Genomic DNA, 13,027 nt, shown 5'->3' with positions numbered 1-13,027 from the left:
AAAATCTTAATGTCCACCCAGCCCCCTCAGATTCCTGTACGCTTCAATAAGCTCATCCCTTGTTCTTCTTAACTCTAATGAATTTAGGCTGAACCTGTTTAGCTGTTCTTGATAATCCCATCATCCCAGGAATCAGTGCAATGAATTTCTTTTGAACTGTCTCTCATTCCAATACAGGTATATCCTTTCTTAAATCCAAGACCAAAACTGTGCTTCAGGTGTGGTCTCAGCAACACACCCTGTCCATCCGCAATAAAGAATCACACAGCACCAGGTTATAGTCCAACAGGTTTATTTGGAAGTACTAGCTTTCAGAGCGCCGCTCCTTCATCAGGTAGCTGTGGAGCAGGATCATTAGACACAGAATTTATAGCAAAAGATCATAATGTCATGCAACCGAAATGATAGATCGTACAAACCTAGACAGTAATTTAGGTTTGTTGAATATATCATTTCAAATGCATGGCACTGTGAACTTTTGCTATAAATTCTGTGTCTTATGGTCCTGCTCCACAGCTACCTGATGAAAGAGTAGCGATCCAAATAAACCTGTTCCACTATAACCTGGTGTTGTGTGATTTTTAACTTTGAGAAAATGAGGACTGCAAATGCTGGAGATCAGAGTTGAGAGGGTGGTGCTGGAAAAGCACAGCAGGTCAGGCAGTATCCGAGGAGCAGGAGAATCAATTTTTTGGGCAGGGCTTTTGCCCGAAACATCAATCCTCCTGCTCCTTGGATGCTGCCTGACCTGCTGTGCTTTTCCAGCACCACCCTCTCAACTCTGAGTTTTAGCTTTGTCCACTCCAGTCCAACACAGGCACCTCAACATCTGGAACAAGACATTCCTGCTTTTAAACTCAAGCTCCATAACAATAAAGGTCAAAACTCAATTTGCATTATTAATTACTTGCTTCACCTGTGTGCTAACATTTTATGTTTTATGCATAAGAAAAGCCCTTTTGTGCTTCAGTTTTGTGGAGTCTCTCTCCAATTCAATAGTCTGCCTTTTGTTCCTTTCTGCCAAAGTGTTTGACCTCACGCTCTACTATTAAACTCCATCTGCCAAATTTTTTCCCACTTACTCAACATATCGATATCTGCTTCAAATTCCTTATGACCTCACCATAACATGTCTTCCACCTATTTTTATATCAACAGTGAATTTGTACAGCCTGCAATTTACCCCTGCCTTCAAGTCATTAACATGCAGAATAAACCTGTATTGGCCCTGGGTTTGGTCCTTGTGACGTTCCAGTAGTTCTGTCTTTCCAACCTGAAAAAGACCCGATAATCCCAACTTTGTCTTCTGTGTGTTAACCAATCCTCTATGACCCTCAATAGCATGAGCTCCTACCTTGTGCAATAACCTTTTACTTAAGAGCTTATTGAATGTCTTATGCAATTCCACATACATTGCATCCACCAGTTTCCCTTTGTCAACTCTGCTTGTTATATCTTCAAAAAAAACCACAGGAACAGGCCCTTCAGCCACTAAGACTGTGCCGACACATGATGCTTTTCTTAACTTAAAACCTTTATCCTCTTACACAGTCCGTATCCCTCTGATCCCTGCCTATTCATGTATCTGTCAAGATGTCTCTTAAATAAAGTCATAGAGATGTACAGCATGGAAACAGACCCTTCGGTCCAACCTGTCCATGCCGACCAGATATCCCGACCCAAGCTAGTCCCACCTGCCAGCACCCGGCCCATATCCCCCCAAACCCTTCCTATTCATATACCCATCCAAATGCCTTTTAAATGCTGCAATTGTATCCACCTCCACCACCTCCTCTGGCAGCTCATTTCAGGAACATATCCGGCTCTATGTAAAAAACATGCCTTCCCCTTAAACTTAGCCCCTTTTACCTTAAACCTACGTCCCCTGGTAACTGACATTTCTACACTGGGAAAAAGACTCCAATTTTTTCATGCCTCTCACAACTTTGTAAAATTCAGTCAGATCACCCCCCCATCCTTCGAGTGAAAAGTGCTCGAGTGAAATCAAACCAAGTTTCTTCAATCTCTCCTCATAGCTAATACCCTCCAAACCAGGCAACATCCTGGTAAACTTTTTCGGTACCCCCTCCAAAGCCTCCACATCCTTTGGTAGTTTGGAGAGCAGAAATATAGACAATATTCCAAATGTGGCCTAATTAAAGTTCGACACAGGAGCAACATGACTTGCTAATATGTACATCCTAGATGCCATCCAATGAAGGCAAGCATGCTATACACCTTTTTGTCTACATTATCCACTTGTGTGGACCTGTACACCTAGATCCCTCTGTTTGTTGATGCTACTAAGGGTTCTGCCATTTACTGTATACTTTCCTCCTACATTATATCTCTCTAAATGCATCATCTTGCATATATCTAGATTAAACTCCATCTTCTATTTTGCCAGCCACCTCTAGCTTAACTAGATCCTGCTGTAATGTATGGCAATCCTCCTCCCTATCCACAGCTCCTCCAATCTTTGTGTCAGCTGTGAGGTAATGAACCAGGCCACCTCATTCTCTTCCAAATCATTCATATACATTACAAATGACAGGGGTCGCAGCACTGATCCTTGTGGGACACCACTGGTCACAGATCTCCTGACAGAAAAACATGCTTCCAACCCTAATCTCTGTCTTCTAAACCGAAGCCAGTTCCATTTCCATCTTATCAACTCACTGTAGATCCCATGTGACTTCACCATTTATATCAGCCACTGCCATGAGGGACCTGATCAAAGGCCTTGCTAAAGTCCAAAGAGACAACATCTATCACCCTGTCCTCATCAAGCATCTTTGTCACTTTCTCAAAAAACTCAATCAAGTTTGTGAGACATGACCTACCCCGCGCACAGCCATGTTGCCTGTTGCTAAAAAGTCTGTATTTCTTCAAATGTGGGTGAATCTTATCCTTTAGAATCTTGTCCAATGATTTCCCTACCACTGACATAAGGCGCACTGGATTGTCATTTATCTCTGTTGCATTCTTAAACAAAGGAACAACACTAGTTATTCTCCTTTGACTAAAGAGCACACAAAGGTTTCGTTCAAGGTCCCAGCAATTTTCACACCTACCTCACTCAGCATTCTGGGATTGATCCCATTGAGGCCTGGGAACTTGCTTACCTTAATGCTTTTCAAAACACCCAACACCACCCCCGCTTATGATCTTGTCACACCCTAGAATATTAACATATCCCTCCTGAGACTCACCATCCACCATGTCCTTCTCTTTTGTGAATACTATCAAGGATCGAATCAGATTCCTCTGTCTCCACGTATAAACTGTCTCCTTTGTCCTTGAGTGGACCTACCCTTTCCCTCCTTATTTGCTTAAATGTCTTGGGATTTTCCTTTATTTCATGGCTCCCTTTAGCCCTCCTTTTCTGAGTTCTTTCTTTGTATTGTTTGAGAGTGCTGGTTGTCTTCAGTTTCCTAAGGTATGCCTCCTTTTTCTTTTTGACTCAGCTCTCATTTTCTCTTCTCATCCATGGTTCCCAAATCTTGCCACCCTCATTTTCACATACTGGTACTGAACTCTATCAAATAAGATTCTCACATGCCAGATATGGATTTACCCTCAAACAGCTACTCCCCAGTTCCTGCCTAATATTGTGATCGTAAGCCTTGCCCCAATTTAATACTTGCATCCAAAGACTACTCTTATACTTATTCATAAGTTACAGAATTATGATCACCGATCCGGAAATGCTCCCCCACTGAAACTTCAATCATCTGGACAGGCTCATTTCCCAATTCCAGGCCGAATGTGGCCCCTTCCCTACTTGAACTACTTACATAATGTTCCAAGAAACTGTCCAGAACACACCTAACAAATTCCCCCCAAATTGACTAACAGAGTCCCAGTCAATAAAGGGAAAGTTAAAATCAGCCACCACAGCAACCCTATTGTTTTCACATTTTCGCATAAAATGTCCAAATATCTGTTCCTCTAACACCCGCTGGCTATTGGGAGGGCTTCCCATGTCTTAGCACAAGCCGTGTGAGCTCACTCAATGAGCCCTTCAGGGTGTCCTCCCTCACTATAGCCTGTGGTATTCACCTTTATCAATAACACAACTCCTCCACCTCTTTTACAGCTCTCTCCATCTCACCTGAAACACCTAAATTGTTACACTGCCAGTCTTGTCCCTCTCTCAAACAAGTCTCTATAATAGCCATAGATATGTGAAATATGCCCAAGCTTCAAGCTCCAAATTCATCTGCTTTACATGTTATATTCTTCTCATTAAATACACTTAAGAGTCAAAGAATCAGACAGATGTACAGCACGGAAACAGACCTTTTGGTCCAACTCACCCATGCCAATCAGATTTCCAAACCTAATCTAGTCCCACCTGCCAGCACCCGGCCCATATCCCTGCAAACCCTTCCTATTCATCTTCCCATCCATATGCCCTTTAAATGTTGTAATTGTACTAACTTCCACCTCTTCCTCTGGCAGCTCATTCCATACATGTACCACTCTCTGTTTGAAAAAGTTCCTCTTAGGTCCCTTTTAAATTTTTCCCGTCTCACCTTAAACCTATGCCCGCTAGTTCTGGACTCCCCTGCCACAGGGAAGAGACTTTGTCTATTTGTCTATCCATGCCCCTGATGATTTTATAAACCTCTATAAAGACACCCCTCAGCCTCCTGACACTCGAGGGAAAACAGCCCCAGCCTGTTCAGCCTCTCCCTATAGCTCAAATCCTCCAACCCTGGCAAAATTCTTGTAAATCTTTTCTGAATCCTTTCATGTTTCACAATATCTTTCCGATAGGAAGGAGACCAGAATTGCAGACAATATTCTAACAGTGGCCTAACCAATGTCCTGTACAGCCACAACGTGACCTTCCAACTCCTGTACTCAATACTCTGACCAATAAAGGAAAGCATACCAAAAGCCTTCTTCACTATCCTATCTACCTACGACTCCACTTTCAAGGAACTATGACCTGCACTCCAACATCCCTTTGTTCAGCAACACTCCCTAGGACCTTACCATTAAGTGGATAAGTCCTGCTCTGATTTGCATTTCCAAAATGCAGCAGCTCGCATTTATCTAAATTGAACACCATCTGCCACTCCTCAGCCATTGGCCCATCTGATCAAATTCCCACTGTACTCTGAGGTAACCTTCTTTGCTGTCCACTATACTTCCAATTTTGGGGTCATCTGCAAACTTACAAACTATACTTACGATTTATATAAATGACAAAAAGTAGTGAACCCAGTACCAAAGCTGGTGGCATATCACTGGTCAAAAAAATCCAGTCGTCACCACCACCACCACCCTCTGTCTTCTACCTTTGAGCCAGTTCTGTATCCAAATGGCTAGTTCTCTCTGTATTCTGTAAGATCTAACCTTGCTAATCAGTCTCCCATGGGGAAACTTGTCAAACACCTTATTGACGCCTATACAGATCACATCTACTGCTCTGCCCTCATCAATCATCTTTGTCACTTCTTCAAAAAACTCAATCAAGTTCATGAGTCATGATTTCCCCCGCACCATTTCTTCATTCCTCTGTAATTGCTCTTATCTGGTCTCAGATTCAAGTTGCTCTCCCTCAAACTGAATTTGAAATTCTACCACATTGTGATTGCTACCCGCTGGAGGATTCATCACTGTGAGATCGCTTATTGACTCCCCCTAATCACACAGTACTAGATCTATTCCCAGATAGAATCTACAACGTACCACTCCAAGAAAACATCTCTGAGGCCAGTTACAACTTGTCTGTTATGTTATTCTGATTTGTTGAATTCAAGGTCGCACAGTGGGATTTTGAAGAGGAGGAGCTTTGGTTTGTCCCCTGGCAGAGAATTCCACATCCCCTCCCAATTTTCCTCACTTTCTCCTTGTGAAATATTACTAGCAGAGAATTATTGACCTTAGAACCAAAGCAACAATCATTGATCTTCAAACGTAATGTACTGTGAGAAATGCTTCAAGACAGTTTCATGGTTATTCTTCGGACATTATTAATAATGTCACATTGGTGCATTTTGATGGGTCCTCAGCGCGCTATTCAACGGGTCATCCTACACGGCACAATATCTCAACTGTAAATACTTTCAAATACACTTGGCTCCAAACATGGGAATGCTGAAGGAAAACTTATCTTTCAGTCTCCTCTTCACTCAGGCAGATGGTGAGTCCTGACTCACTACAGGAAGCTATTTGATGGGCACAGTCCAACACCAAGATGGAAGTCAAGCTCACCACAGCCTGAAACTTGTATCCACAGGGTCATGCTGAGAAATACCAATGAAACTGACGAGCATTGGAATATCAAAGCAGGTTTGCTTTCTTCACCTTTGCCCAGGAGAAAACTGGGCAGCAAGATGATTGATCCCTGGGTTATTTTGTTCCAAAGTCTATGGCACTCATGATGGGCATCCAATCCATCCCTTTGTCAATTCTAAGTATTTCCTTCAGATAATATACAAGTGAAATATCTAATGAGAGCAAGCTATCTTCCTAGGTATGAGACATGTCTGCATATTTGAATACTCACTATACTTGGGTTTGCTTTTCCATTGACTAGAAGAGAATAGTGTTACCACTGATCCTGACACTATTCCAACAGCTTGGAATATCAAATATCCAAAAGATATCCAGTGGTCTGCGTGGCCATTAACGACACTGGAAAACTTGTTGCAGTCATCTTTCTCAGAGGTTTTTGGTTGGTTGGTTGGGGGTGATATTATGATCTAAAACTTGCATTAGCTGCGCTATATCCTGACCCACCAGATTTGCCGAATTATTCTCCAATGATGCCCAGTTTTGTTCATCCAAATACAGAGCAGAACAGGGGCATGGCATGTAGTTAGAAGACAGCTCATGCCATTACCAGACATCAAGAACCAATTTCCAGCTACATCAACACACAGTGGCTACAAAAACAGGTCAGAGACTGGGGATAGTGCAGCTAGTAACTCACCTCCTGAGTTCTCAAAGCCTATCCACTATCTACAAGGCACAAGCCAGGAGTGTGATGGAATACTCCCCACCTGCCTGGATGGGTGCAGCTCCAACAACACGCAAAAAGCTTGACACTGTCCAGGATAAAGCAGCCCCTTGATCTGTCAACCTAAGCATTAACTTACTCCACCACTGGCACACAGCAGCAGCTGCGTGCTCTGTCTAAAAGATACACTGCAAAACTTGTCAAGGTTCCTTCAACAGTACTTTACAATGCAATCTCAACCAACTAGGTGGACAAGGGCATCAGATGCATCGCAACACAGCCTCTTGCTCCAGGCCACACACCATCCTGACCTGAAAATATGTCACCATTCCTTCACTCGTTACTATGTCAAAATCCTGAAACTCCCTTCCTAACAGAGCTCTGGTGCACCTACACCCCAAAGACAGCAGTGGTTCAACTCAACAGCTCATCGCCACTTTCTCAAAAGGAACTTAGGGATCGTCATCAAAAATGGCAGTGAGGATGCCCACGTCCCATGAAAGAGTAAGAGAAAATAGTTATTTACTCAATAAAAACACCTGTACATCTCTGTTAAATCTCCTCTTAACTTTGCGTGCTCTGCAGAAAAGGAGCGACAAATGTCTCTAACCTTGCGAGATAACTGGAGCTCCACGTCCCTCATCCCACTTGAGGAAATCACTGAGTTCCCGCCAAGGGCTTCGCATATCTCTAATGAGTAATGTCCTGAACTGAACAGGGGACTCCTTTAGAGGCCGATACAATGCATTCATGAAGGTCTGGTACAGCTTCTTTATTTTTGTACTCCACAGCTGCACTCATCCAGGCAGGTGGGGAGTATTCCATCACACTCCTGGCTTGTGCCTTGTAGATAGTGGATAGGCTTTGAGAACTCAGGAGGTGAGTTACTCGCTGCATTATCCCCAGTCTCTGACCTGTTTTTGTAGCCACTCTGTGTTGATGTAGCTGGAAATTGGTTCTTGATGTCTGGTAATGGCATGAGCTGTCTTCTAACTACATGCCATGCCCCTGTTCTGCTCTGTATTTGGATGAACAGAACTGGGCATTTTTGGAGAATAATTCGGCAAATCTGGTGGGTCAGGATATAGCGCAGCTAATGCAAGTTTTAGATCATAATATCACCCCCAACCAACAAACCAAAAACCCCTGAAGCAGTGATGAGAAAGATGACGACAACAAGTTTTCCAATATTTTAGATCAAGTAGAACATAAAAAGCTATTCATTCCCGATGAAGGGCTCATGCCCAAAACGTTGATCCTCCTGCTCCTCGGATGCTGCCTGACCTGCTGTGCTTTTCCAGCACCACACATTTTGACCATACCAACTTGTCTTGCCACTTGCAGTTGGACTTTCACAGATCTATGATGACAGGTCTATGATAAAGGATCATTGATCACAGATCATGGATAATGGATCACTGATAATAGGTCTACGATGTGGAGTTTGCACATTCTGCCCGTGCCTGCATGGCTTTCCTCCGGTTTCCTCCCACAGTCAAAAGATGTGCAAGTCTGATGGATTGGCCATGCTAAATTACCCATGGTGTCCATGGGTTAGGTAGATTAGTCAGGGGAAACCCTGGATTACAACGATAGGGTAGGGGGATGGGTCTGGGAGGCATGTTCTTTGGGGCATTGGTGCGAATTCATTGCGCAGAATGGCCTGTTCTACACTGTTGGGATTCCATGGACAATGGATCCACAATAACCAATCTATAATCATGAACATATAACAATGGATCTATGATAATGGTTCCGCATGGGCTTTAGGAACCAGCAATTTAAAAGTGCTCTTTATTTTCTTTGAAAAGATGACAAAAATGAGCATCTTACCTGTCCAACTCAACCCAAGATGATCTGCTACAATGGCTGTCCGTATATCTGTCCGTTCACATGGGCTCTGAGGACCTGCGGTTTCAAACACTATATTAGACCGGCAATGCCATGCCTCACACATCACACCTACATTTCGGTCAGAACGCTACTCGGGCCCACATTATCCCTAGCGATCTAAACAAGTGCAAATCCTAACGCGGATTTGAGGTAAAGTCCAGATTCAGAAACACTCAAAGTAAAAGATTATACAACATCACAGTGTAATATCGAAAATGGATCCAAACATGCTGAAAACACCCAAGAGCTAAGTTAATGTTGTGTATCTGAAGGTGAATAACAAAACTATGTTTTTTTTTGTTTTTAAGCAAAAGATCTTGAGATATCGGTGTTGCACCTTCTCGTCTGACTTACACATTAATCGGAAGACTGCAGAGAGGAAATCGCCTTCTATTCTCTGCTCAAACTTGGCCGGCATGCTTAACTAAAGGAGGGCTATCGGATTACACTGGAGTAAAAAGGGAGAGGGGGAATACGAGACAACACAAACACCGACAATGACGACATGGCAGCTAAGGGAAGGTCACGCCACAGGCAATCACAAGTCATCATGCACTAAAGATCAACAAGTCGAAAATTTTACAAACTAGGCTTGATCTCCGCGGTGCGAGCCACGCGAGGCCCAGAAACCTGACTGCTTTCCTCCCCACCAGTCCTTCTACTGTTCCTTGTCTCACTGTAGACCTTTTCAACCTTTGATTTTAAAGGTGCTGCCTCCGGTCTCAAATCTCTAGGAGACCGCGATGTAACGGAAGGTTGGCCGGCCTCCGATAGGGATGCATTTCTTGACGTGCTGTCTTCATCACCAAAGATCTCTGCCTGCACTTTTCTCTCTTCATCGGCAAGTCGATCCACAAGTCTTAACGTCTCACCGCTAAGCCCTTTCAAATATTCAACCGAATGTTTACAGACCTCACTCAACTGCTCCTTCCCTGCTCTAACTGGTTTAACGGTGGCAGTGCTCGACCTTACCTTGACTGGTAATCTGGAATAAAACTGCCTCGACTTCCCTTTCTCGCCTCGCCCTGAACTGCTTTGGGAACTTGCCGCTGAAGGCGAATTAGTTTTGTCAATATTTTTAACGGGAAGTCTAGATTTTGCCTCAATACACTTGGCTGGATCTGCTTTTCCCTTTAACTCACTCGTCCTAGGCTGTTTCGTTGTGCATGCTGCTGACCTCTGCTCTTTCTGAGATGGAGGCACGGACGTTTTAACTGGTAGTCTCGATTTAGGCTTTTTTACTGGCTCCGTGGGTCGCCTATCTAATTTGGCTACTTCACTGGGTGGGGTTGCCAATGGGCCTGGATCTCTCTCATTGGTTGTGGCAGCCGATTCAATTTTGAGTTCACCCTCAGACTGACCCTCAATCTGACTGCAGTCGGTACCTGGGGCTGGGAAATCTAGTTGGCCGTTACAGTTACTCACTGGCAAATCGCTCAGTTTGCCACTTTCCTGACTCGTCACCCTGGCCTCACTCTCTAAGACTGTACGTTCTGCGACCTGATAATCTAACAGCACGGCATCAGCTTTAACTTCGACCAACTCAGCTGCACCCGCATCTTTCTTCATCGTCATTGTAGAGGCGGAGATTCCCATTTTAATTGGCGTGCGTAATTTAGGATCAATTTTAGCAGCGATGGCGGACGAGGATTTTTCTGCTGCGTTGTCGGTGGATGCAATTTCCAGGCCTTCTCCGCTAGCCTGGGCTCTCTCATGCTTAACATGTGATGGATCTACTGACACTTCAGATGTGTTGTCCCCTGACTGAGGCAGTGTTGTGACTACAAGTGTGTTTTTAACCCTCTCCCCCTTGTCCCCTGACTTCCCTTCAGCAGTATGCTCACCAATTTGGAAAAATTGGAGCCTTTCTTCAACAAAATCCCTCTTGCTCATGTCAATTGCACCACTGCGAGTCATCTCAAACATCTTCCCCTCATGAAATGGGAAGGGGTTAGGCTCACTAGTTGGCGTGCTCTCATCTGTTGGGGTTCTGGCTGGGGTTGTATCTGGTGTTGTTGCTTGGGACCTGTCCTCTACTGCTAAGCCAAAGGCTTTTTGCTCATCCTCTCTTAACCTAGCGTCAAAGACTTCATCGTCCCCTTGGCCATTAGACCATGGATCAAAGTCAAGGCCTTTGGTGGCAACAGTTTTAAACGGGGTTGCAAATTCTTCCTCTAGTTTGTAACTAAAATACGTATCATTAAACCGAGTTCTGTCAGGATGCCTGCCTTCCAAAGTGAAGATCTCGGGTCCTGGTTTACCATCAGTTTGCCCTTCGACTTTCTTTTCAGAGGTTTTAGACTGCAAGGGGGCATCTTCTTCAGCGCCTACCTTCCCTTCTTCCTCAATCACTGCAAGTTTACCCTGGCTATAGGAACGATCCCCCTGCTTCACAATCCCTTCAGTGACCCAAACATCCATCTTCGTTTCTATCCCCTGAGTCAAGGACTTAGAGTCAGCATCGTCCGGGAAGCCATCGTCTTCGTCCTGCAGGTCGTATCCGTCCAGGGAGTCCACCTCCGTGGCGTCGGTGTCGTGGGAGAATTCGGCGGTGGTGGCGATGGAGCACTCGGTCACCGACTGGTCGTTGTTGCCGTTGGGGACGGCGTCATTCTCCAGGGGAGGGTCCAGGGCGAAGGCGTCGTCCTGTTGCCGGGAGGGGGTGGGGCCCCCCAGACTCTCCTCATGCAGCTTGAAGGTGTACTTCTTGAGCGGCGCCGGCTGGAAGATGGACTCGTCGCTGCTGGAGTCGCTGTCGTCAGCCCCCGGGGGAGTGGGAGAGGGGGGCTGCACCCGGATGACGGGCTCCTTCAGGAGGTGCTGATCGTGCTCCTCCTGCAGGTTCAGCTCGATGGTCTCCAGCCCCTCCTCGGAGCCTCCCCTCCTCCGCTCTCGGCTGGTTCCTCGGCTCTCCCCTTTCCCAGGCGCCTCGCTGTCCAGGGCGTTGATGGGCGGGGGAGGTGGGAACTCGATGTACGCCACCCGGTTCTCCTTCGGCCGCCTCTCCCGCCCGCCCGCCTTCCCGGGCCAGGGCGCCGCCTCTTCCTCTTCCGACTCTTCGGACACCTCAGGGATGGGGCTTGGCTTCCCGAGCGCCGTCGGCAGCTGGGACGAGAGCTCGTAGCTGACCTCCTCGGAGCTGGGGGTTTCCGGGGTGAGGGGGCTCTTGCCGGAACTTTCGATGAGGGAGACTTGCTCTAAGGTGTCATCTTCGGGGCTGCCCTGAGGGGACGAAGTTGGCTGCTTGTGCTGGCGGACAGTGTAGAAGGTGCCGCGAGTCTCCTGCACCGTCCTGCTCTCTTGACTGATGGTCCTTTTGAAAGCTCCTTGGTGTGGGCCTGCCGTTTCCCTCTCGTACTGCTTGCCCATCTGCACGACACTGACGTATACCGGCAACGTCTTAATCTCCTTAAACCCTTCGATGCTGGTCAGCGGCGCCACCTTCTCCAAATACTCGACCGGACTCCGGTCGAAGAATTCGCTCAACGCCGCCTCTTTAACTGGGCTGACCTCCAGAGAGTCGGGCGACTTGACCGGGAAGGTTTCCAGATCCTCCCAACTGCCGTCTGCGTCCGCGTGATCGCCGTAGCCAGGAGTCGGAATGCTGGTGTCCACTACTTCGGAAAGCTGCTTCCCTTTCTTGGTCCGACCCAGGGTCATGCTGGACACGCCGGTGAGCGGTTCGGTCTTGTGGGATTTCACCGAATCACCGTTGCATTCGGCCATCTTGGCTCCCAGTTTGGACTTTTCCTCGGAGATTCTGACGGGGATCTGTGACAGGCCAGAGCTCTCCTTTCTCACAGCTTTTCCTCTCGTCTGCTCACCGTTACGATCACCCTCCTCTCTCTTGACGAGCTCCGTGTAAACCATTTTCTTGGAAGGAGACGGCGACACAGCCTCTTCTTTTACTGGAGGCCTGTTACTTGCCAGTAGCTCCTTCTCTGGTACGTGTCCATTGACGCTAAATTCCGGGTGGACAATGTCGTTTTCCTTCAGGCTATCATGCACCAGCACGTGTGTAAGCTTGTCCCGGTGCGATTTGTGGTGGGAATTTCCACAGTTCTCCCAAGTCCGATAAACGACCTTCCTCTCTTTCTCAGGTCTGACCTGGAATGCAGGGTCTTTACTCATAGGTGCCTCTTTCTCAGGTGACCGCAC

General features: G+C 46.2%; 1 protein-coding gene across 2 annotated transcripts in view; it reads right to left on the bottom strand.

The window, feature by feature from the left end:
• ank3b (ankyrin 3b) overlaps positions 1-13,027 on the bottom strand; it is a 392,035-nt gene that overhangs the window by 37,545 nt on the left and 341,463 nt on the right. Inside the window, exons 38-39 of one of the 2 annotated variants that reach the window (XM_060841864.1) lie at positions 9,457-13,012; positions 8,810-8,884 (exon numbers count right to left, since the gene is read on the bottom strand). In XM_060841864.1, coding sequence (XP_060697847.1) covers positions 8,810-8,884; positions 9,457-13,012 — 3,631 coding nt within the window. The remainder of the gene's footprint in view (positions 1-8,809; positions 8,885-9,456; positions 13,013-13,027) is intronic. The other variant, XM_060841865.1, reaches the window with a different exon arrangement.

The sequence above is a fragment of the Hemiscyllium ocellatum genome, chromosome 22 (assembly GCF_020745735.1).
Source record: "Hemiscyllium ocellatum isolate sHemOce1 chromosome 22, sHemOce1.pat.X.cur, whole genome shotgun sequence".
Taxonomy (NCBI): Eukaryota; Metazoa; Chordata; class Chondrichthyes; order Orectolobiformes; family Hemiscylliidae; genus Hemiscyllium; species Hemiscyllium ocellatum.
The sequence above is the reverse complement of the archived record's forward strand: the minus strand, read 5'-3'. Positions and strand labels throughout refer to the sequence as shown.